Genomic DNA, 26051 nt, shown 5'->3' with positions numbered 1-26051 from the left:
GAGCAACACAGAAGGTTAAGAACCCCTACGTCAGAGCAATATTTGTGACGTACATGTGACTTTTAGTAGTAATCATAATAGAATTATATAATCCCGCTTCACATAAGAATTTTGAACCACCATTCAATTATCGTTATTCCCTCATTAAATAAAAACCTTAATTAACGTGTACAAGTAGTAATTAAAAAGCAATCATAAGTATCACTGAAACCGAAACTAAACATCACTGATCCGATCTCTTTTTACTTTAAAGTCTAAAGTCCATCAACATCCATCTCGACTGGTAATACGACAAAACGCCAATAGATAGGCGATCTTTATACAATTTTAATCGTTTCTTTGTTTTGGTCTTTTCATATCTTATCTCCCTCTTTTGTTATCTTCCGAAACAAAAATCAGACACTTATCTGATCTGATCTGAGATCGAGGTCTTCGTTGGAAACTTCCCAATTAACATGAATGGGCAATTACATTTAGTGAATCGCTGTCGGGCATCGGATTCGTGATTCCCAACATCCACTATATATACATTGCCTCCTTCCTGTCGACCTAAACTTTGGCCAACATAAGGCTTATTATGATTAAGTTTATCCCGAACTTTCAATGGATGAATGTCTCTTTTCTTCCTTCTCATCCTTTTTCGAGACAATGGCCGGTGGTTTATGAACTGGACTGTGGGCAACCCACTTTTTTTCACTCTCTCTCTCTTTTTAACATGCCCTGCCTAAGTAAAGCCTAGGCTGTGCCGAGGGCGCGACTCCACCCTCACGTATCCATTCAAAAAGGCCTCGATTGTCACTGGACTCAAACAAACAAAATCTGTCTGGTCGATATGGAAGAGCTGAAGCGGAGCTGAGTCTGAGAGTGAGAGTAAAAACAGAGAAAGTGTGTAGTAATAATACACCGTCAGGCTCAGATCTGAACGTCTTTTTTGTGTGGATTATTCAGATGTTCAGGAAGTGCAAAGACTTGGCCGTTGATCTTTGTTTTGAATAATTATCGAAGTGGTAAGTGTGTTAATTCAATTATTTTTCAAAAAATGTAAATGTGTTTTTTAATGAAATTTTCATAGAATTTAAAACAACAATTAAAAAAAAAGAACTTTTTCAGAATTTTCTTTAAGGGCGAGTACACTATAAAAGTTTGATAAAGATCCTTTACAAAACTTGAAAAAAAAAACCAATAAGCCCGATGGTTACATTCGCTCGAATGTAACCCATACGCTTATTAATTGAATTATTCAAAGTTTTGTAAAAGGACTTGTATAAAACTTTTACAATCTAATACACAGCAGATTAGATAGCAATCTAATAGATAGAAGATTTATTAGAGTAAAATGGAAAAATTTAGGACTTTCATCCAGCAGTAGATTGAAAATAGTTGTTGATGATGATGAGGTAGCAAAACTTTTTCAATTGATAACAATTAATTTTTAAAATGTTATCAAAGTTTCCTCTAATTGGTAGCAATAATTTTTTTCCCGAGTTTTCCGATCAATAACATTTATATTCTAAATTTCTTCACAAGTTCTCCAGTCGATAACAATCATTTATAAAATTTTTCATAAATATTATAATCGGAAACACTATTCTCCTGAATCCGAACCAGACAAAAATATTTGCTCCCACTCACAGCTCTAAGGGCTGATGGTGAGATTACAGACGGGCTAGTAAACAGCCCTTATTTAATACACGGTCAATAAGTGTGTTTATGTGTATTTCGCATGAGAAAGAGAAATTTTGAAAGAATATATATTTCCTAAACTTTCCAATCGAAACCAATACTTTAAAAAAAATGTTCAATCAATGTATATACATAATGCTCATTTTATAAAATTTTTCTAATCAATAACAACTTTTTTATGGCATTCTTTAGAATTTTCCTAACCAAAAACAATTTTTTTGACATTTTTCCGGAGAATATTCTTTATTGATAACAATTACGGGATTTTTTTTTTTTAAATAATTCAGAAATGAATTTCTCCTGAATATTACAATCGTTTAAAATAATTTTATACAATTTATTCTCAGAATTTTTTCCTTATCAACAACAATTTTTATATAGAAGTCAGTTTTTATAGTGCTTCAGATATCGATAAAGTCCGAAAATTGCCATAACATACAAAGCATAAGAATGGCTTTCAATTCCATCGCTCTTGGTAATTTGCGGTCAAATATATATTAAGCGAATGACTTAAATTTGAAGATAATTTCCTAATTTACGGTAATAAAATTTCTTGTAAGGCATTTTGTTAGCTGATTATAGCGTTTTAATGAGGCTGAATAATGCTTAATAATTGATTGTATGTTGGTATGCTAGGCTCTAAAGAGCCAGTTCTTAACCCTTTAACAAGGCATTGACGAGATATATAGCCTCCATAAAAGCCTCTTATTTTGGTATTGACAAGTCCAGATACTTTGTAAATTTTATTTCCCAATGAAACACTTTTCCCTGCATCCTTATCTGCTGGAATTTAGAAGAAAATCTACTCCATATTGAAAATAGATATCGCATTGTATAAGGGGGATTTAGCGATTTCTGCTGTGCCGCTTAAAGGGTTAATACAGTAAAAGTCCGTTATAACGACTACAGCTTATAACGAGAATCCCACTATAACGAATGATTCGCAAGTGATTGTCTAACAGCTAATGCTAAAGGTGCAAAAAATATTCCGTTAATAGCTAGTTCAAAATTAGGAAGTCGCTATAATGGCAGAAAAATTCTCGAAAATGCCAATTATATTTTTTCTCTTTCTTTCCAAGAGAATTAAACACGATGATTTCTTATCGTGATTCATGCTCCTTGTAAAAGTTATTCAGAGAAGCCTCTATCAAAGAATTGACACAAAGTAAAAATTTTTTTAACCTCTTCTTTCGATTTTTTGGCTCCCCTACTACACATATAAGATATGTGATGATTTCATTTGACTTTTGTCTCTCCCACTGACTAAGAGACCACGGGACCAGAAGTTTAAAACCGCTTCCGAATAACAAAAACATTATGCTAAAAAAACTTTCTGATTAGCGAAAAAATGTTGACGAGTCTGCCAAGTATATCATGGAGTTGAGCAGTGATATGATGAAAATTGATGATGCTGTGGGGTCAATTAAATCACTTTAATAACGAAACGCTATGAAAATTCTCCTGGAGAAACAACAGCTGTGAGACCAAAAATTAAAAATTAATTTCATGTGATTAGGGTTCTGTTCATATTAGAACGGAATGATCTGAGAGACGTTTTAATGCAGATAAAGCAGAAATTTCCTACAATTTTTATAACTGGACGGAGAAAAAATTGAAAATTTTCTTATAACGGAACTCTGTTATAACGAAAATTTTCCTCGTGATTTTGAACTGTCGTTGTAACGGACTTCTACTGTAATAGAAGAACTTGTCTAAGGACCGCAAATTTTGCGGGAAAGGATTCTGCAAATACGTGAATCAGTAAAGGGTTCCAGCCCTGGGGCTCCAGATAATTACCATTTTTTGTTTTTTCTTACAATCAATAATTCACTGTAGAGAAGGGCCCGTGATCTGATTCGAGGGGTTCACCAAAGCTCCCAAGCTAGGGACTCTCCCCAGGATGGTAACTTCTGTACAGCCAGTATTTTCAGTGTGTTTCAGAAATCGAAAAGCCACTGGATGTCTCGCGAAATATCAAGTGAATGGTTCCTTCATACAGCTCCCAGTGGGGAGATTCTTAAAAAAAAAAATTACTAAGAAGATTAATTTATATATTGTTATATCTATAATCTATTATATATATATATATATATTGTTAAATATACGGTGAGAGCCCTCGACATCGGCTGCAATTAATTTCATTTTTGAATTTTTCCAAGTTCATATACTGCTTTCAATTTTCATACATTGCTTTCTAATTCCAATTTTTCTCATCATCAATTTTGCTTTCAGTTTTTCATACATAAACAATGAGTTTTTAACAATGTTTTTACACTGCACTGCAGTGTATCTGTATATTGTTAAATCTATATATTGATATCGCACCTTATTCTCGGCTTCAAAACCACTTTTTTTGATAAGTGTTCACAATAGTTTTTAGAAATTTTAGATTTTAAAATTTGGGCAAGCAATATGGACATGGTAAAGTTGCAAATTTTTCCCAAACTTTAGTTGAGCTATATATATATATACAACGTTGTATATACAGTATATAAGGTTTGTGTAGCAATATAGCAGGCCCGTAGCCAGAAATTTATTTCGGAGGGGACAACTGGCATTTTGTATGGTGGGGGGGGGGGGATCAAAATGATAGAACAATAGATTGTTCACTTTTAGATAATAAATTTCACAATAGATTCCGGTTCCAGTAGAGCTGAGGACGAGCAAGTTCCAATCCAAGTTTTCACGATATGTAAATAGGAGTCTGTATCAGTGTTTCCGCAACCTTTCTGAAAACAAGGATCAGTGAAATGCCTGAAACAATTTGACGGACCACTTGTGTCCCATATTACGGGACATTCCTGTAATTTTCGTTGGTCCGATTTTTTTTATACGTTTGTCTCGTTTTTTCAACGATATTTATTTGAATTTGTAATATTCGCATAATTTTCGTGAATATACTGCGTTATCATAACAAATTACATATATTATGATAATTATGACAAAAACTATAAATGAATTATTATAATTGCTAATATAAAATAGTAATAATTATTATTATTCCTTTCACATATTTGTCGGGTTTAACGTTTTGTAATCAAATTTTTTGGACTTTCAATTACGGTTGGTTATTGTCACTTGTTCTGACAATGGTTTTGACGACAATTGGCGATGTCCCGTATTTTACATGTTTAAGATTCCAGTTTTAACCGAATTTTATTTTTCTCGATGAAATATGGTCATCAGATCATTTGAATATTTTTTTCGCGAGAAGTACATTTTTGTTTGCTGTGATTTGTAGCAGCCCTTCATTGTCACACCCTTCAGCAGTTTCAGCAGTAGGGCTTACTTAGCGAAATGCATTTAAAGCAGTAAATTGCAATTTTTTGAAAAATTTAGCGATATCCCGTATTTAGGATCGCAATTTCCTGCATTCTTCTCGATCATGTATGATGAACCTAAGTATAAAAGTATAATTTTTTATTTGAACCCACGTGGATATTACTAATATCAGTTACAACGGGTGTGAATAATTTTATCGAGTTTACCAGCGGACCACCTCTGGTCTACGGGCTATAGATTCAGAAATGCTTGTATAAATCGACAAGTCACTCAATCTGAACACATCTCAAAAATATCTATTTCACAGCAACCACAGGAGTAAAAAATAACAACGAAGATTGACGAAAATATCAAGATCTAACGGATTCCATTGTCCATGTTGGCCGCACAATGTCTAGGTTAGAAAAGAACATGCTGCTATGCATTTCCATAAGCGAGATTTTACAATGCCCGAAGCTTAATTATTATTCAGATCTCGTGTTTGTCATACCTAGTTGTTATTCACGTAATTGCTGAAGATGGCTGAGCTTCTCCCGATGCCTTGGATTCGCTGGATCTTTCCCTAGCGTCAAACAAAAGAGGTTTGATAAATTCTTTTGACAACAGATCATCTGTAGCGAGTCATTTTCACGAGGATGAAAGCATTCCGTGCTGTTGAAATCGCGCTAGCGTCATCGTTGCTGGAGCATGGACCGTTCGTTATGCCGAAGGGAGCATCACAGAAGACTATTGTAATTTCAGAGAAACCTAGTCATGTTGCATAAGCATCTTACATACATATGGTAATGCATTTTTTTAGTTGAAAAGGGAGAGAGCCTCCATTACTCAACTGTTGAACAGAAATCAATGTATAAATCCCGATAAATTAGTCACTCTGATTTCACACGGGACTTATACAGGCCGACCCAAGTTGTTTGCACAGCAGATATATCAGCAAATGTTGATATATTAGAAACATACATTCGATTACAAACAGTTTTCAAATGACGTGCAGCCACTTAAAATTCAGAATTTGTTTGAGGGATCGTGTACAAAGAACAATAAAGAAATTAACTTTTTATACGGTCCCTGTATGCTAAAAGTTCCAATTATTGGAAGGTAGGCACAGCTCTAAAAAGTCATTTGAAAAAATGTCATCTTTTAAATGCAATATTTATCGAGATATACCTGGAGTCTTGCAGGTCCTAATTCGGCTTTTATCTGATCAACCTTTCGTCGTAGAGGTATAGTAATAATTTGAAACATGCTCAAAACGTGTTGAAGAATCACTCTGCAGCAGTTTCGAACGTGAAAATACAGTGTTACAAAATAAGAAATCTAAATTTTCATACAGCCTTTGCCTTCTAACTTCCAATTACAAAGCTGTTGCCCTGTCTCTCTTGAGGCCAACAAAAAATTCCCATGTTTCTAAGTGCAATATTCGCTGACATATTCAAATTTAAAAATTTGAGAAAAGAGTTGTCTGTTAGTTTATGCTGTTCTTTCCCAGCTTCTCTCCGATTTTTGAATATCTCAGTGAATATTGCACTTGTAAACGTGGAATTGTTTTTGTTGGCCTCAAGAGAGAAAGAGCAACAACTTTCTAATTGGAAGTTTGAGTGGGGGGGGGGGGGAGTATGAAAATTTAGATTTCTTATTTTGTGGAAAACTTTATTTTCACTTTTAAAACTGATAGAGAGTGATTTCAAAACACATTTTGAGTATTTATTGAATTAGACCGTACCTCTATGATGAACAGTTGATGAGATAAAGGTCGAATTCGGACTTGAAGGACACCCTGTATATATGCTTCGGCCAAAGAATGAAATGATCAGTTGATCTCATCAATGTTCAAATTTTTAGAATTTGGCTGAGCTGTGGTCATTTTTAGGGACTCTACACAAATAGAATAAATTCAACAATTTTAGTTTTTTTTTTCATAGTTAAGTTACCATTAAATTATTTGAGTTATTTTTACAATTACTGCACTTTTACAACTTTGAACGAGAACAGCACCTTGAATTATTGGCGACAAAAGCTGCAAAATTCCGTTGGTGTTGCATTAAAAAATATGAAAATTTCTGTAAATGAGAGCCTTCTCAGAGCCGCAATACTAATTGGAAGTTTCAGCACACTGAGTCTAAATGAAAAGTTTATTTTTCTAATTTTTTTATGTGTACAGCGACCCCTGGGTAAATTCAAGAGATTTTGGGTAATCACACGTCATTTGAAAACTTTTTGCAATCCAAATATGTTTGTGAATTCAATGGTTGCAGAGAGATATTTGCCGTAAAAACAATTTAGGGCAGCCTGTATAACCCTACCTTACTTTCAATATACATATATATATATATATATATTATCTATGATTTCCGAGAGAAAGCATAGAAATTTATAAGCAGGTACTTTGAGCTAATCAAAGGCCCCAAAATATCATTTTGCCTGAGGAATCCCATGGTGCTGTTAAGACAGCCCTGATGAATATTATTATGTGAAGAGGTCCATGGGTCTGTATCTTACTGGCAAAAGGTATTCAATACAACAAATACAAATACAACGCCACAACAGGCAAATTGCCCAACGAGGTGGCTGACTTAAGAACATCATGGATCCCCGAGCCCTACCTACTACTGCTACACCACACATGCACCCCGCCCACACCCTCCCCCAACCCCCCTGCGGAACCCCCAACGAATCGGTACATGCGGGAATGTGCGTGTACGTGTAGTGAAACCTGACGTGAAGTTTTTTGTTACTCTGTAATGCTTGTTATGTGTAGTGCTGCCATCTGCCACCAGTTTTTCTAACTATGAGTGAAGTGTTATGATTGAATGATTTATCATTGTAGGACTGTTGCTCTCTGTGGCGAGACTTTTTAAACGGGGAGATCGACCACCACAGCGGCAACAGCGCACCACAGCGGGATACACTGTATCCACTCCAAGGAAGAAATATTCAATATGAAAGGCTGTGGGTTTGAGTCCCCATCGAAGAACAAGGGGCAAATTTTTATTTAAAAAAATCAGCTCTCTATATAAAGCCATTCATGGCCTTCGTCATATTGTTACATATGGAACATAAAACATTAAATAAATTCCCGATATAGGGTGAACAGCAAAACTCGTTTTTTACTGGACATTCCCGTAATTTTAGCCAGCCCTGATATTTTTGGTTGATATGTTGGTTTTTAATATGTTTCGACTTTTTTCCGTATTTTAAAGGAAGTTCACTCAAATTTTTATTTTTTACTGAAAACAGGGATTAAGATTATTTTCATATTTACTAAATATCTTTAAGGTAGTTATGAATATAATTACCATAAGTAATTATTGCCATATTTGTCAAACTTAAGTTATTTTTTTTCATGAATGGTGTTTTAACGCACTGCGATTCATTTCTTTCCACTGGCGAATTTTCAGTGATTTCATTGGTGAATGGCAACCTTTGACAATTTTTTTGCTGATAATTTATGATGTTCAGCAAAAAAATACAAGAAATTATGGTCAGCTTTGGCACATATCACGTTGAGTGTTTCTATAGTTTTCTATCGGAATACCTTTCGCAAGCCAGTTTGAGTCCCTTGGCAGGCCCAGAGCCACTCTTGGGAGTGTGCGACAGCTGGAGTCGCACCGAGCCCCGCAATTTGTGAGGGGTTGTAATTATTGGAAGCTTTCGGAAATTCTTAAATTATTTCTTACATTAATTCTGGAATTTTTTCTACAGTTAATTATAAATTTTCATCAGTTGTGGAATTACTAATTTCATTAATGCTGGAATTATTTCTTTCATCAATTCTGGAATTATTTCTTTCATCAATTCTGGAATTATTTCTTTCATCAATTCTGGAATTATTTCTTTCATCAATTCTGGAATTATTTCTTTCATCAATTCTGGAATTATTTCTTTCATCAATTCTGGAATTATTTCTTTCATCAATTCTGGAATTATTTCTTTCATCAATTCTGGAATTATTTCTTTCATCAATTCTGGAATTATTTCTTTCATCAATTCTGGAATTATTTCTTCCCATAATTCTGAATTTTATTGGTGGTGAAATTATTTCTTTCACTTACTTTTCATTAGTTTCATCAGTTATGAAATTTTATTACTTTCCGGAAATTGTTTCTTCTCATTAGTATAAAATTACCTTCGGTGCGAATTTTCAACAAATTTTCTGTTTATTTACGTTTAATTGTGCGTTTTAATTTGTTTTAATGGATATTTCTCAGCATCCTCGTGTCGTCTGAAAATAATAGATGCTGATCTTTTTCCCCACAAAATATATAAAATCGGAGCAAAGAGGGTCCCAAACATTTTTGGTGCTCCGAAATTTTTGAGACGTATTGGGCCCCCGCTATCATTTTCGCACCGGACCCCGCGTCTGCTAAGGACGACCCTGGGCAGGCCGCATTTAGTCTGCTTGCCAAAGGTTGTGCACCTTTTGGTCTAGACTTCGGACATGGACGGCGATATTGAAGAATTGCGAAGAACATATCACCATTCACATCCGAATATTTTACAAAGATAAGAGATGAATGATCCCTTATCTGAAAAAAATATCAATAAAATATTTTTTTCAGTCACATAAATTTATTACTGTCTTGTCTATTCTTATATAAGAAAGCAAAAGAAATGGAGTAATAGCAAAAGAACAATAATGTTCCTTTTGTTTCAAAGCCTATCTATCTATAAGGCCCATCTAAATTTTACGTATTTTCTCCCAATTCAATGGCGTTACCTTTTTTACAACACCTTCCCTTTATAGAACCGTTATACATTATCCATGATACGAAGGGTTTTCTTTTCAGTCTGAATCATTTTCTCGAGACAAAGAACTGAATTATTTCCATAACCTTAGCAAATTCAAATAAGGAAGGAACCGAAAAATAATAATAATAAAAACAAACGTTTCTATTTTTACTCGTTTCAAGAGAAAAATTGCCCTTTTTTTTCTCTTTTTATACAAAGATCACGGTTTTCGTTTTCGTTAACCGAGACGATATCGTTAAATATTCATATATAACTAGTTATATCATATGTTACCGTTAAAATATGAAATCCGTTATTCTACAGAATACCTAGTTATTTCATGAAATAACTGATCGAGTCAGTTATAAGTGGGACACTCACTTGTTCTATGCTTTAACTAGTTACTTCATAGAATAACGATCTTCTCTCCGTTAAAAATGTGAAAAGAAGTATATTTACATTTAGCTTTCAGTAGGGGTGAAAGGTAAACGTCTTTCTTTTACCTATCATCTTAATAACTACATTACATTACTACATTAACCTTAATAATCACCTTAATGACTAAATTAACATTTTGTATTCAGTCAAATTGTTTATTTTATACTTTAGCTGTCTATCATTAATTATTCTATGAAATAACTAGTTAGTTTATGAAATAACTGAATTATGCATTTTAATGGTAACATACAGTAGAACCTCTCAATAACGGACACGCGCGGGACCAAAAATTTTGTCCGCTAACGGGGAGTGTCCGATTATGGGGAGGTACGATATACGGTGGAACCTTGGTTATACGACTTCCGCATTTATACGACGTTTGGTTCCGGTCGCAATTGCTTGTTATTCATTTTAATGTTAAAATGAATCGCAAATCCTCTCTCGGTAACGAAAGTTTGATGAAATTTCACTACTTTATCACTTTTACCGGAGATTATGCATAATTCCCAAATAAAGTGGGCAAAATTTGTAATTTTTCTTCTCTTCATAAGATCAATTAATAATTTTACCCGTACATGATACGTGCACTTTAAACATTTTGCAATAATAGACAAGTTAAATTAAAATAAGTCTGAAGATGAAAACATTCATAACATCATCATCAGTCTCGTAATGTTGGGTTTCTCCACATGTATCAACATGTGCAAACAAAACCAACATTCGAATTGACAATCATAGACCATAATTTAGTAAATTAAATAAGTAATTGATTTTTCATGTTTACCAACATGAGATTGGGATTAAAAATAATCTTAGTTGAATATGATAAATTCTTGGTTTATGACTAAAAATTAATAAATTACAGTTTGGGAAAAAAAATTAGAGTGAGTTTGATTTTACTGTCCACTATCTAGTGTCCGCAAACGGGGAGTGAAATAAGTTAAAGCCGTATCCCATGGGATCGGGGATCATAAAAGTGTCCGTTTTTAGGGAAGGTTCCACTGTATATACTTATTTTAGTAATTCATTGTCAAGCAACAATATATTTTTTATTATAATCGAGATAATTAATGATTTTATTAATTAACACTTTTTCCCCAGTAGCGCCATGAGGATGAGAAATTTTCTAATCCTGTTAATCATTTGCTTGGGTAAGTTATTTTGATCAGCTTCTTTTCTTGTACATTTCATTTTTTTCTTGTGATAGGAATTTCCAAAATTAAAGCATCAAATCCGGTTTTTTGTTTTATTAGAAATAAAAATTTAGTCAATTAATTTTACTAATAAAACTAGTTTTTATTAGTAAAATTATTTTTTTGTAAATTAGTTTCTGTGTACTATGTTCTTTATAGATATGACTCACCGGATTGTTTCAGAGCCCAAAAAATTCAAGAATTGAGGGGCTCCTGTTTTTAGCTAAACTGCTCCAGATCAAAAATATCTCTAATCAGTAAAATTTGATTCTTTCTCTACCACAAAGACATTTACCCAGTAAAAATTTAATAAAAAACAGTCAAAACATCAATAATGAAAATTCTTGATTTTTTTTTACGTTTTACGTGCTAAAATAGGGACGTTCAATCTTTTGCATCCTAGGGAAATATAAATAAATTCATTAAGTTCCACGGGCAGTAGATACAGTAGATACAATTGATACAGTTGATACAGTTGATACAGTAGATACAGTTGATACAGTAGATACAGTTGATCCCCGACGATACAGTCGGCCCTGCTTAATCGGGTAATGGATTAATGAATACCCCGCTTAGACGGACAAAGTCCTCTGGAACCAAAATTTTTCCCATAGAGATAATGTTAAAGGTCCCCGCTTAATCGAATGAGTTCAGGAACCTTTCCCCGTTTAATCGAATATTACGACTCAAACGACAACTGTTAATACACATCAACCACTATGTATGTAATATTTTTATTGGAAAAAACATTTGTAATAAATAGCAAATAAGTTGCGAAGATAAGACTCAGAAAGAACTTGAACGTGAGAGGGGGGTTCAGGCCTGGCGATGTATATTAAAAAAGTGTTTGTTAAAACAAGATTTTCGCTGCAACGGTATTCGACTATACTATCGGATATTATGTGCTGGAAATGTTTATATCCGTTTAAGCGGAGCCGACTGTATCAATCGTTCGCATAATGGAAGTGAATGAGAATTATAATAATAGTTTCAGAAAAAGGATTTTTGATTTCATTTTTAACTGATCAAAGTGTCTTGGCGGACCTCGGCGAATTTTATGGGGCAAATATTTTTTGGTAGAATAAAGAATAGCTCAAATTTTACCACTTGATGCTTTATTGATTACGGGCCGTGTGAAACTTTTAGTTTTTATATTTTCCCTATTTTACATTTTTCGGAAATGACATTATAACAGCTTTAGCTGGTATCCCACTATGACTGGGTCTAGGCATCGTTCTCGGGGAAGCAATAATTTATGGCTTTCAATACAAAGGCCATAGAATAATGAAGGAGCGGAAGGTTTTTCTCCCCCACCAAGCGTCTTCCTTTGAAAAATTTGGCTTTTCTTGACGCCGGCTGCTGTTGCCGATAGCATTCCGCGGTTTATGTCCAACAAAGACTTTTTATAATCTTACCTTAATTGTCTTACCCTGCGTCAAGACCCAGTCATTGTGGAATCCCAGCTTTAATTTCCTTCCCCCTTGTTGCTGATACTTTTTTCCCCATTTCATTTTACAATCAAGATAGATAGGTAGATACAACCGCTCACAACCCCGGACTGATGCAAAGCAATTTGCATCCGTTACCTCAAAAGAAGCAGGGTTGTGTCTACAATTAAGAATTTAATTTTCAGTTTTTTAGGTACTCATTGTAAAAAATCCCATAAATGACGAATAGACATAAAAAACCATATTTTAATTGACGAATTCCCGTATAAATTGAAGAACTCCATTAATCCCTATGAGGAAAAGCCTTAATGATGGATATTAGACGTAATATTAGGATAAAAGGGTGTTGGTAATGAAATACTTTTTACAAAGAGGTGCATATGTCACTGTAATAATGAAAATGAGATCACTTATGAATCCCTATGCAGATATCTTGTCATATAAGCCCAGTAAGAAACTTGAATCAATTTTAAACCCAGAAAATAGTATTACAAAAATATTCCTCTCCCGATTTTAATTTCTCTTCACATCAATTCAGATCATCGTTAACAATATTGTTAGAAAATGTATTTCGTATCTACATTCGTTTATAGAGAATTGCATTCTATATTTAAAGATAATAATAAAATGTAGATCATGTCGAAGTTGTCAATAATTATTGTTTGCAGCCGTTGTCGACGCTGCGACGACACCGTCAAGAAATTCGACATCAAAGCGTAAAGTGAGGAAATTGAGGAAAAAGTTGTTGAAGAGCAAGAAGAACGTTACCAAAGACGTTACCGAAAGTAAATCTGTAAGTATATCAGTGGTATAAAGCAAACTTCACATCAGTTCTGCTTTTGCCACTTAAGCAGTGGCGAAAAAGCAAACTTCCGAAGGGAAATGTAATGTGAAATGTGATATAGCATGTTTGTCCGTGTATGGGACTGGAAAAATTCATAAACAGGGATACGTTTGTAATGAGATGAATACGAATTTCATAAGCATCTTTGATCAATATAGGTTTCGCAACCCTTTAAACGAACCCACCAGTGTTTCATAATGATTCAGTAATTAATTTCACTCACTGTCGGTTCATTCTCGAGCAAAAAATACCGTGTAAGGAAATGCGTAATTCATCTGTCAAAGATGGCAAGTGAATAATGATTATATACACACTTGCCATCAAACTTATGTTAGACGGACGTATGTCCAAATGTCTTCTTTCTGCACCACACCTATCCATCTAAGGACTTTCACTTCCTTTCCTTCAATTAAGCGAAAAAGTAGGACACACACAAGAAGAACGAACCCTAATCAATGGTTACCATCAACAAAAGAAGACAAGGAGCGGCAACTTCGTAATTTAATCAGTTTTATCTCGATGTATTTTTCTTTCTAGAACATTGTGTTATCATAACAATAGATGCCGCTTTATAGTAAATGACAATAGATGGCGATAAACTTCCAGAGACATTGATCAGATTCCATCTTTTTCCCGCTTTCAAATATATTTTTGATACGGCCTGGGGGGGGGGGGGAATAAAACCTTTCCTGTACAATTATTATTCAGCTTTGCTGAATAATAATCAGCTTCAAGATTATTTAGAAAATTATAATATAGTCAAACTCGATTAAATCGACATCGAAGATTCCACGGAATATTTTGTCGTTATAACCGAGGTTGACGTTTCCAAAATATTTTTTGACGATTAAAAATATAATCAGATGAAATCATATAATATACTGCGCATGAAGTCTTCTATTTCATTACGAATATGGTGACCATATTTGATCGAGAAAAATACAAGAAATAGTGATTGATAATTAATACGTGATATCGCCGATTCTCACCAAACATGCTGGCAATTGTTGGCGAAATCGTTAAATATTGAGATGAATGTATTTATAGTCATACTCATTGAAACACAATTTATAAATTATGCAAATTACCTACATCCTGGATTCTAATGAAAATATCAGGAAATAAAGTAAACTTCGTTGAGAAAACGGTACATTTTTGTAAAACAATTCGGGAAAAAATAACACGGTAAAATACAAGAATTTCTAGTTTACGACTCGTATGAATGAACATATGTTGGAGAGTTAAACATGTAATTTTTTTAATGAGATTTTCATAAGTTTTTTCTTTGGCTCAATGTTATAAACTCCTATTCTAGGATTTTCTTTTTTGGGGGGAAAAACCATAAAAACAGAAACAAAAGTCACGCAAAATTTGTCGATATACCTTTTGGTTGCTTTTCATCGACGTCATAAGAAAGGTTCATTAAAATTATTCTTTATGAAAATCAGTCCAGATAGCCAATTATTGACGTTATATCCAAGGTGCCGTTACAACCGAGTTTGACTGTATTATGTGAATTTTTTAAATACTCAAGAACGCCGATTTAGGCCAAATTTCTATCTTTCAATATTGACTTCCTATAGTGGATAGGATATAATAAAGGGTGTTATTATAGCCCTGTAGAGGAATTAGGATTTCCTGGTGGACATTAAAGATCACCTAATGACCTCGGGTATACAAAAAAAGTGCGTATATCCGAACAGAATACAACAAAACTGTTATTAATACGGAATCAAAGGTCTCATTTTTTTTTTTTTGGACCGGGGTCACAAGTATTGTATCATTGTGAGGGACCCCTCTAATTATTTATTAGGTGTGCCTATAGGCTTGGAAAATCACAGGAAAGAAAGCAAGAGAACGAGAGAGACTCGACGCGTGAGCTTTTGTTCTCCTTTGTGAGTGGAGACACGCGCCCTGTGACGCAATAATCCGGACTGGTCATTGTTCGAGGACTTTGGTGAAAGTTACCGGTTTCGAATGAATCATGTTGCGGAAGTATGACATTAAGAAGAAAAAAAAGTTTTCTCTTTATATTGCGACACGCGAGAGGCTTTTTTGGTAGGGTTGGCATTCGTTATAATTCAGATGATTTTTTATTTTCACGTGTCTGGAAGACATCAAACCAGGGGTTCTTAACCTTTTATGTTCCGCAGACTCTTTTACAGAATAATATTCAGAAAATACAGTAAAACCTGTTTACGTTGGAGACACCTATGGTTCCGTTAAAATCTGTCAAAGTTGGACAGGTGTCCAAGAGATAGAGCATAATATGGTCAGCCTTTGGCCCGCTGCCCAAATGTGGCCCTCAGAGACATCTGCAGTGGCTCATGGCCTCAAACTTAATTTTGCAAAAATTAACTAAGCTGCACAATTGAGTGACTTGCGTCATATTAAGTGAACTGTGGTTTCAGAGCATTTAAGCGACCCGCCGTGCAGTTACACATCATTCAAGTTACCTATGGCACAGTCCAGGTTCACTAAAGCGATCCACGGCGCATTTCCACATGACTTAAGTGATTTGGAAATATGTTGTGTACCACTTAAGTTACCAACGGCATATTTACAGATTACTTTAGTGACCCACGGCAAAGTTCCAGAGCATTAAAGCGGCCAGCGGTTCAGCTCCACATCACTCAAGTTACGCGCAACACAATTCCATATCCCCCAAGTGATCCGCGGCACAGTTCCACATCGCTTGAGTAGCCTGTTTTCAAACCAATGATGTGGTCCGCGCTACTAAAAGTTGAGCATCCTTGATCCAAATGAAATCATTCAGGTTACCCTATAAACCATGCCGTGCTCTACCCATGGCTCGCGGGCCAAATATGGGCCTCGAGCACAATATTTGGTAAGATGTAAGATGTTTTTTTTGGAGTTCAAAAATCGGAAAAAAGTTATGAAAGCACAGCAAAAACTAACGAACACACAACGCTCCATTCCCTCATTTATGCTGTCATTTTTAACAACTTTTTTTCGATTTTTGAATTCAAATAAAAAATTTTTTTTGTGGGCCTCAGCAAAGACACCTGTACCCCTCCTCCCCAACCCCGCAGAATAACCCAGGACCACAAGAGAAAACCAGTTTGAGGACCACTGATTTAGATGGTGACTTGCAATTAAAGGCTGTGTTGTGATTAATGAGTTACACTTCTACTACTACTTAAACGTACATGCGACTCGTATACATTCCTGCGCGGAATTTAATGAATCGGTGCATTCCGGAGCGCGTTGTGTGCATATGAATACGAGTATCTTTAACATATTTATGTTGTCAGAGTTGTGCTTGCTTCGTTTCCATCTGTCTTTGATATTTTGCCTGCTCCCTGTGGAGAGACATTTTCAAATGGGAGAGTTAACGAGAGAGAGTAGACTGAAAATGTTTCAATCATGTACGTTGGGGAATAGTGCTGAAACAAAGCAACACACGCAACAGATTTTTACAGCAGTGGTTCCGAATGTGGCGGTGGAATGCCGCTGTGCGGTTGCATGGGCATCCTGGTAGACTCTCATCGTGAGGATTTAGGTTCGAACCCCCGTTGGCGGCTCAGTTGTGATTGGCGGATGTTGGTTTTCTGCGGTTTTCCCAACTTCGAGTGGATCCCCCCATTTGTTTGAAAAATTCTCTAAGCAGAGAGCAGGCCGACTTACAACATAATACTTACACAATATGAAAATTCAAGTATTCAAGCCATCTCCAGTTCAAAATACGGATGGTAGCACCAGCAACAACACAAATCAAGCCCAACTCTGGCAACATAAATACGTTAGAGCCACACATACTCGTACACTCACAACATTCGTTCCGTTCAGTGGCGTATTTACAGGGTGGAGGTCTTAGTAGGCTATAGCCCAGGGTGGCAAAATTTTAAGAATGAGTGGCTAAGAAAATTAGTACATGATGGGAAAAGGGCGGAAAAATTTTATAACCATGAATCCGCTTCTGCCCAAAAAACGAGAGACTTGATCAGTGAATGAGTGACCTAGGGAGTTTGTGGTGCAAGTATGTGTGTAAACAGAAGAGTGGAGCAAAGCAGCAAGTGAGCAATAGAGTGATCTGGGGCGTGCGCAAGCATGGGAATGCCAGAAAGAGCGATCTAGAGCGTGTGCGAACATGAGAGTCGGATGAGTGAGCATGGGAATGCCAGAAAGAGCGACCTAGAGCGTGTGCTAACATGAGAGTCGGATGAGTGACCAAAAGAGTACGCAAGCATGTGAGTTACCAAAAGAAGGACTTGGACACACGAGTGGGGAGCTAAGAAGAGTTTTAGCACAGGGTGGCGAATTCTAAGAATGAGTGGTAAAGAGAAAATTAAACTACAATAGAGAATAGCGGAAAAATTCGGATAGCTCACAGGCGGCAAAACCTTAAATACGTCTCTGGTTCCAGCAAGTACCGATTTGTTAGAATCCGGTAATAAAAGGAATGTGTGCGAATTGTATAGACGGCCAAGTCTTTCCGAAACGGTAGTGGGGGGGGGGGGGGTTAAGATGGGTTCTGGTTGGTGCACGAAATTTTCCAAAAGAACACATTTCCCAATTTTTTAAATAATATGAAATTTTCTGCATTTAATTGTGTTAAGTTTTTGTTCTACCTGTACTAAAAATATTTTAATATAAGTTGCTGGCAGGTATTAACACATGCTAATGTATTTCATTAAAATGATTTCTTCTCAAAACTAAGTTTTTAATAGATAAGGAAAATTTTTTCTCCTTCAAATGCCTTGAAACTTTGTGTGTTTCTAAACACCATGGTGTTATATACTTCAAAACGAACTATTAACTGTTGGTTACTTTTTTCTCGAATTTCAACTTCAACAATATGCAACCTTTTCTTAAAAATCACCAAAATTTACCCATATTTTGTGCCACAAAAATTTTTAAATAACTTTTATAGAAATTTCTCGTGTTAAAGTATGTAACACAACATAGTGTTGAGAGGCACACTTAGTTTCAAAACATTTGAAGGAGTGTTGTTCGAAAATTGTTCCTTATCTAACATAAAACTTGGTTTTTTTGGTAGTGAAAAACATTAACATGTGTTATGCCTGCCAGCAGTTTATATTAAAATATTTTCAGTATAGGTAGAACAATACACAGACGCAGAAAATTTCGTGTATTTAAAACACCTTTTTTGGAAAATTTGCGTCGTCAACCTATTGTCTTTAACAAAGGCTCACGCTCTCAAACTTTTAAAAACTTATACATATACTAACAAAATTTATACTAAACATATACTATACAGTATTATGTTCTTCAACTTTCTGTTTTAAAAATTAAATTTCTCTAGTGTGTGTGTTTATTCTTTAAAAAAACTTCTTCATTGGGTGTTTAATTTTTTTTAATAGGATAAAAAGATGCGCTGTTATCTAACAACGAATTTGTGAAATCGAAACTATAAGTCAAATACTTTGCCGATAGGTGGCAGCACATCCCGTATTATTAAATAATATTTCAAAACGTGAACATGAATTTTAGATATAGACCGTTTACTGCATTGTGCTAGCGAAGCATTTCGAAACTGAAAATACAGTCATGGCCCCCACATCCTGTAGCGGGGCCCTCAGGCTGGGATCTATTGCGGGCCCCTCGGTCAGACTTTTAATGGGCTCCTTCTGTAGTTAATTTATAGTGTGAAAAAGTAAAAAAATGATGATAACCGTCCCGGGCCCCAGGGCTAGAGCCCTGTCAGCCCTCCTATGTGGGGGCCATGAATACAGTGGATCCCGATTATAACGTTTCTCAAAAACCGTTATGAAAAAAACGTTGTAAGCAGGAAAAAGCTTTAAACACGAAATCTTAATGAGAATGAGTAAGAGCGTTGAGACCACGTAAATTGGTCGTACTAAGCGGGAAAACGTTCTAAGCGGAAATGTTATAAGGCGTGATCGGTACCAGACACCAATGCAGTAAAACAGGGGTGCACAACCACTGGCCCGCCAAGGAGTTTCATTCAGCCGCAGCGAAAAGTCTTCCGGTAGAAAGTATCAATACACGCTACACGATGAATACCTATCATGACCATGTCTTTCATAAAAATACGGGCCGATTTTCAACGCATTTTGTTCGAATTTCTATTTTTTTACTGAAATCAAGGATTAAGAGTATTTATTTAAAAATACAAACTATATATAATATAGGCAAAAGCCAGATTACGATTTGTAAATAAGTGTGTAATGATAATTATAGCTATAAATTATGTGATGATAATAATGATCTAATTACCACAATTAGTCATAGTCAGATAAATACATTTATTTCACATCTTTATTTCCCCCTGATATTTTTTTTTGGCTATAATTAGCAACTTTACTTTCCCTTGACAATTTTGTGTTGCTATAACAGGCAACTTTACTTCTCTTTCATCATTATTTGTTACTATAATTGGCAACTTTTCATTATTTGACAATTTCATTCGAAAAAATTAGCAACTTCATTTTCCCTTGGCCAATTTTGTGGCCATTATTAACAACTTTACTTTCCCTTGGCCAATTTTTTGGCTATAATTAACAACTTTACTCCCCCCACCAGATAATTTTTAGTTAAAAAAATTGGCAACTTTATTTCTCTTTTACAATTTTTTGTTATTATAATTATTGGCAACTTTACTTTTCCCCCAAGTTTTTTGGCAAATATTAGCAACTTTACCTCCCCTTGACTATAATTAGGAACAAAATGCTTTTTTATAATTGGTAACTTTACTTAAGTTTGAATTTTTTAGCGATAATTGGCAATGGCCCGTATGGATCCTGATTTCACGTAGTTTCCAATAAAGAAATATGATCAGACTTTTACTACCGATATTTTTTCACCGGAAGACCTTACAGGTGGAACAACTTGGCGGGTCAGAGGTTGTGTACTACTGCTGTACACCCTGTATTTAGAGACAATAAAAATGATAAACTGGGATGAATTTGAAACAGTCTTTTTCATCCACAGGAATCTCATCCTTTTCCAATTGTCGTGACGCCTATAGAGGGTTTGCACCCAGAAGCAGTGCCAGTCCACTTGCATCTTAGAGAAGGAGACTGGGAGCCATTGGTTGCTAGAAATTACTTCAACGGCCCAATCATAGCCATACCGGACGATGACCACCACCATTATCACAAGCATCGAATCCATGACATCGAAAACATCTCCTTGGGTAAAAGCATCGGTGGCGATTACCGACAGGAGGGAAGCGAATTGCTGGATGGTCCTTACCCAGTTCATCACCACGAGCTGCAAAACTCGCTCCAAGACGTGCATCATCACTACAATGACCATGGAGACCTAAGTGCCATACCAGGAGTGCCTGGTGTCGATTACCCGACATACACCGAATTGCCCAAGACCCATTTCCAGTGCCTGAAACACACAAGCACCCCGGGGTTTTATGCCGATGTTGATACCAGATGCCAAGTGAGTGCCGTAAACGAGGGCTACTTTGGCCCATTTGGTTTTAGACTTTCTACTAAACCCAATCCTACTACTAATTTTAAGTTCTTTAACCCTTTTTACACTGATAGGCTATCTTATGTTATGTATATGTAAATAAACACTTGATTTTTTGTTTTTGTTGATGCCAATGTTATCCATGCATGTTCCTTTTTTTTACCTTAAATTTGTCTCGCTTCCCTTTTTCCTATCTTGAAGCATTAAATAAAAAGCTGGGGTATTTCTTGAATCTGGGCTCGTAATGAAACTTCAACTTTTGAAATAAAACTCATATTTCAAACTGTATTGGTCATACAAATAACAATATTTACAAGGGTGCGGTAGCCCAGTTCGGTAAGATAATCGCCCAAAGTACCAAAGGATGTTTAGAGGTGTCTGGAATTTGATACCCCGTTCGTCTTTGTCAGAAATTTTCCTGGCGCAGGGGTACAACAGAAACGGCGACATGACCACGGAAAAAAATTGCTGCCGGGAGTCCCACACCGAGGGGTTACATCTGTGAGTATATAGAAATCTCGAACGCTGTCGTTCGGAATTGGCATTAAATTGTAGGTACCGGTCTTATTTGCCCTGATGTGCAGAAAATGACCGCGGTGTGACAAAAATGATCAAAATGATCAATATTTACGGTTTTATTTAAATTTTCACTTGACAATTTTTGATGCCAATCAATGTTTTAAAAATTGTTGATGTAAAAAAGCCTTTTCTAACAGGCTTTGGAGGCTTAATTACGTTTTTCATGCCATTCAAGTAATAAAATAAAATGTCTTTGTCCTGGGGCCACTTCCAAAAATTTTTGACCAGGCATATTGTTACAAAAAAAATCTACAATTTTTCCCTGTCTCGTAAGATACGATTTTAGGAATTTATTTATTTATACATCTCAACAGGCTGAGCCCAATTACAGAGATAGAAAACCACTAAAGACATTAAAAATACCAAATATACAATAAAATAAAGAAAATAAAAGTAAAATAAAATAACAATAATAATTCATCAAATTTACGCGTTAATTTCATGATTTACCTAAATCATGAAATAAACACATAAGGCAAAAAATATATATATATGCGTAATGGAAATACAAATTGATAATCCGACACAAAGAAAGCAAAGTCCCGTCTCTCCAAAATAAAAAACCCGAAAAATAGATGAATTGCACAAAAATACAAAATACAAAGACAAGTGAACAGAAGGAAGTTAATATGAAAAACAAATGAGAGCAAGATGAAAAAAAAAAAAGAATCACGATGCCCAAGCACTCTTAGAGAGGAGAAGAAACATTAATGAGAGAGAAATACGTACAGTACCTAGTGGAATGAGGAATGTTTATGAAAAATATCGGGGGAATTCACCCGTATTATGGTTGTTACATGCTCACAAAATGAGTGAAGTATCCAAAATGTTCGTGCGCACGAGGTAAATAAAAAACATTATGACCCCGTCACCCGCGAGATGGCACGGAGATGTTAATTAAGTCGAATAACAACCATCAATTCTGCCGTGAAAGACTTATGAATCTAAGATCCAATTCATCAATTGGAAACCCATAATCATTCATTTTGTCAATGTGGCCAGAAAGCAAGTGCCAGCTCTTCCCCGGCATTGAAAACCTTGGTATGACCTGGTTTGAAAGACCCCGTTGAAAAAGTCACACGGATTGAGATCCGGAGAACGTGGAGGTCAAGCAACGGGTCTCGCGCGTCCATTCCACCTCCTTGGGTATGTAACCACAACAGCGCTAATTTACGTTGTCCGCAGCGTGTGATCTTACCCCAGCGCATGCGTTTCGCGACGCTGCTTATGTCATATATGGTGAGCGAACCCACGAACGCATTCAACGATCAACTGATATCCACCTTTCGTCTTCTCTGGACTCAGAACCTCCATGCGTTTTTCGTGATTTTCACCCTCTCAAAGTGGTTTGTGACACCATGTTCCATCGCAATTTTTGTTCCTCATGGTGCCTAGTAAAAACCCTCTGAGTTTGTCGGTCAATTAATAGAACACCCTGTATACATAGCAGGGCAGGTTGCCAGAAATTTATTTCGTAGGGGGGGGGGGACCCAAGTTGTAAAACAATAGACTTAAACATTGTTATTCCATATATAACAGCCATTTTACAACATTTCGGGGGGAAGACAACCCCCCTCCCTCCTTGCGCTACGTCCTTGATACAATGCGTAACTATGTTTTTAAGTGTACCCACAAATAAATCACCAAGGGTTGCAGAATTCTTGACCCACTTTGGCCTATTGCTCGTTGGCAAAAAGTAAGGGTAAGGTGTATTTTTCAGGTTCCCAAAGCTTGAATTTCCAATCAATGTATTCGGAAAAAACTAAAGATTGAACGAAATTTTAATCATACTACAGTTCAAAGCATTAAATTGTGTTTCTAATATTAGGCACTTACCTATCTTGAAAAAGCTGGATTATAATCTCTCGACTCAGTTGAAAGTTTTGAGAGATGGGAAAACCACTTGCAATCACAGAGTATAAAACGATCACTTCTGCTACCCTAGGCAATTTGTGAACTAGCAATGCACTCAGTTACCTAGCTTAGTGCCGCTACCAGCAAAAATTGCAGAAACTAGTTCAAAGAATGATTTTATACAACATTTACATCATTTTGTAATTACAATACGTTTTATTATTTTACCGTTTTGGGACAAAGACAGGTACCAGTGGCCAAAGTAGCCATCGTTTACGGTATTTATTATTCAATCGATTTACGCGATCCTCACGTATTCCCAAGGGATCACATGATCCGTCCAGGGAATTTGTTAGTGTTAGTAGACATCCAGGACTGGGATTCGAACCCAGACCAGCACAGCAAGAGGCCAGCTCCCTAATCACTCGACACACAAACTCCCTAACTACTAACCACATATTCACTAAATTCAACAATTATTGGAACAACAATCAATCATGTTCAATTCATGTTTTTGTTTTTTTTGCAATATTTAACCATGATTCCATAACTTGTTATTTCGATTTCCAGGTGTGGCATTATTGTCAGCCTGATGGCCGACACGACCGCTTTCTCTGTCCGAACGGTACTATTTTCGATCAGCATACGAGAGTCTGCAACTGGTGGTACAACGTCCACTGCGATGCTTCTCTGTCAATGTATGACATGAATTTCGATTTGTACAGGGACTCGCCGAAAATCCACGTCCATGCACCTGCGGTTATCCACTCACCATCTATACCGGAGCATGTTCCAGAAACTAACGGAATCCACTCGCATATACCAAGCATCGATACCGATTACCACCATCACCACTCAAACGACAGGTTACCACTGGAACCTCACGGTTTCGCCGCCATTTTAAAAGAGGACTATCATGATTCTGCCGGAGCAAGCCCTTTGGTTTACAGAGACGAGAGGCCACAGGAGCCTTTTGCCTCTGAAGACCACAGTGTTGAGAAATTCCATGTTGATAAAGAGGAAGCTCGCCAATACATTCCAGACGACGATTATCACTACACTCCACCGATAACTCGTAAGAGGAGTAAATCGCGTCCGTCCAATAGCAAGGCGTCGAAGCGAAAGCGGTTCAAGGTCTACGTAAGACCGACCTTACCATCGAAAGTCGGCGCGACCACAACGACCGAAATCATTCCAACGTACCGGGAAAGGGTACCGTCACCACCATTTTCAGTATCCTCTGGGAAACGGATCGAAGGGGTCGTCAAGAGGCGACGTCCACTCAGATTTTAGTCCAAAATGCATACATATGCGAACCGATGGATTTTTTTCTTGCAATCACTGCGTACAGTAGACTGCCGTCAGAGATGCGGCTCGTTCTAGATATTTTATGAAGCAGACATCCAGGGTGATCCGTTAGAAGAACCATATCTCTACGACTCACGGTTCCCGGGCGAAACGGGAAACAGAATTTATGACGTCAAACCAGTTTCTTACCAATCGATAACACCTGACTTAGTAAACAGTTTCTCATTGCTACGAAAGCCGCCATTTCCCATGACGGTGACAAGACAGGTTCTATCGCATACATGTTCAACCCAAGGCCCACGGGACAAATAAGACCCCTCGGAGTCATCTGATGTGGCTCGCCACCTCATACCTGATTTTGTAAAAATGAACTCAAGCACACAGCACATTTTCACGTGGCTTAAGTGAGCTGAGGCACAGTTCCAGAGCACTTAAGTTACCCACGGAACAGTAGCAGATCACTCAAGTGCCCGTGGCATATTCTCAGATCACTTGAGTGACCCGCGCCATGTTTCGAGAGCATTTAAGCAACCCTTGTCACATTTCCAGATAATTTAAAGGATCCGTGACACAGTTCCAGGGCACGTAAGTGACTCGTGGCACATTAACAAATCACTTTAGTGGCTTGTGGTGCTATTCCAGATCTTTTAAGTGGCCCAGGACACGTTTTCGCACCAATGAAGTGATCCACACTGTCCTGAAGGTTGAAAAGCATTGTTGCATTCATTGATAAAGTACAGACTTTTAAGAATACGCCGGATTTTACATCATCAGTTTCGTTTACAGTTTTATCCAGGAACTATGGCTCGTAGAAGTATGTTCTTTGGACATTTCTATCATCTCGATCCTGTCACGATCACCCTGTATAGTAAACCCTGTTATAACGTCCAAGAAGAAAAGTTTCCCGAAGAAAAAAAAAAGCAATCGAAGACCTCCTCAGTGGAACGAATGGCGGACGATGTAGAATGCGATTTATTCGATAAATTATTGAAAAACATTATTTCGTTAGATAGTTGATACCAGTTACTGTGTGTATGATAGTATATATAATTTATGTGTATTTATTTGTCTCGTCAATGGGTATCAGTCATATCTCGTATATTTATAAAATACATTATCAATGCTCACATGACTTTCCTCAGGTTGGGATGTTGTTTATTTTGATTATTCTGATGAAGCCTTGAAAATATTCGAATTCCTTTTCGTTCAAATTTTGCAAAAATTTTATGGTGGAAGTAGAATTGACAGTTGAGTGAAATATTC

General features: G+C 36.3%; 1 protein-coding gene across 2 annotated transcripts; it reads left to right on the top strand.

The window, feature by feature from the left end:
• The first annotated feature begins 824 nt into the window (after positions 1–824).
• LOC149077248 (uncharacterized) lies at positions 825–26015 on the top strand. Of its 2 annotated transcripts, none has more exons than XM_089242771.1 (5): positions 825–1007; positions 11236–11282; positions 13441–13565; positions 20553–21014; positions 24051–26015. In XM_089242771.1, exons 2-5 carry the CDS (start codon positions 11240–11242, stop codon positions 24771–24773), a joined length of 1353 nt encoding a protein of 450 aa, XP_089098897.1. In that variant the 5' UTR covers positions 825–1007; positions 11236–11239; the 3' UTR covers positions 24774–26015. The 2 variants fall into 2 exon arrangements, with proteins under 2 accessions (XP_089098897.1, XP_089098896.1); XM_089242770.1 differs by having other exon boundaries at positions 11233–11282.
• Positions 26016–26051: the final 36 nt, after the last annotated feature.

This window comes from Pholcus phalangioides, unplaced genomic scaffold (assembly GCF_987345545.1).
Source record: "Pholcus phalangioides strain wild (caught in Gottingen) unplaced genomic scaffold, Ppha-v1.0 ptg000015l_1, whole genome shotgun sequence".
Lineage (NCBI taxonomy): Eukaryota > Metazoa > Arthropoda > Arachnida > Araneae > Pholcidae > Pholcus > Pholcus phalangioides.
Note: the sequence above shows the minus strand (reverse complement) of the source record. Positions and strands in the feature narration are given on the sequence as shown.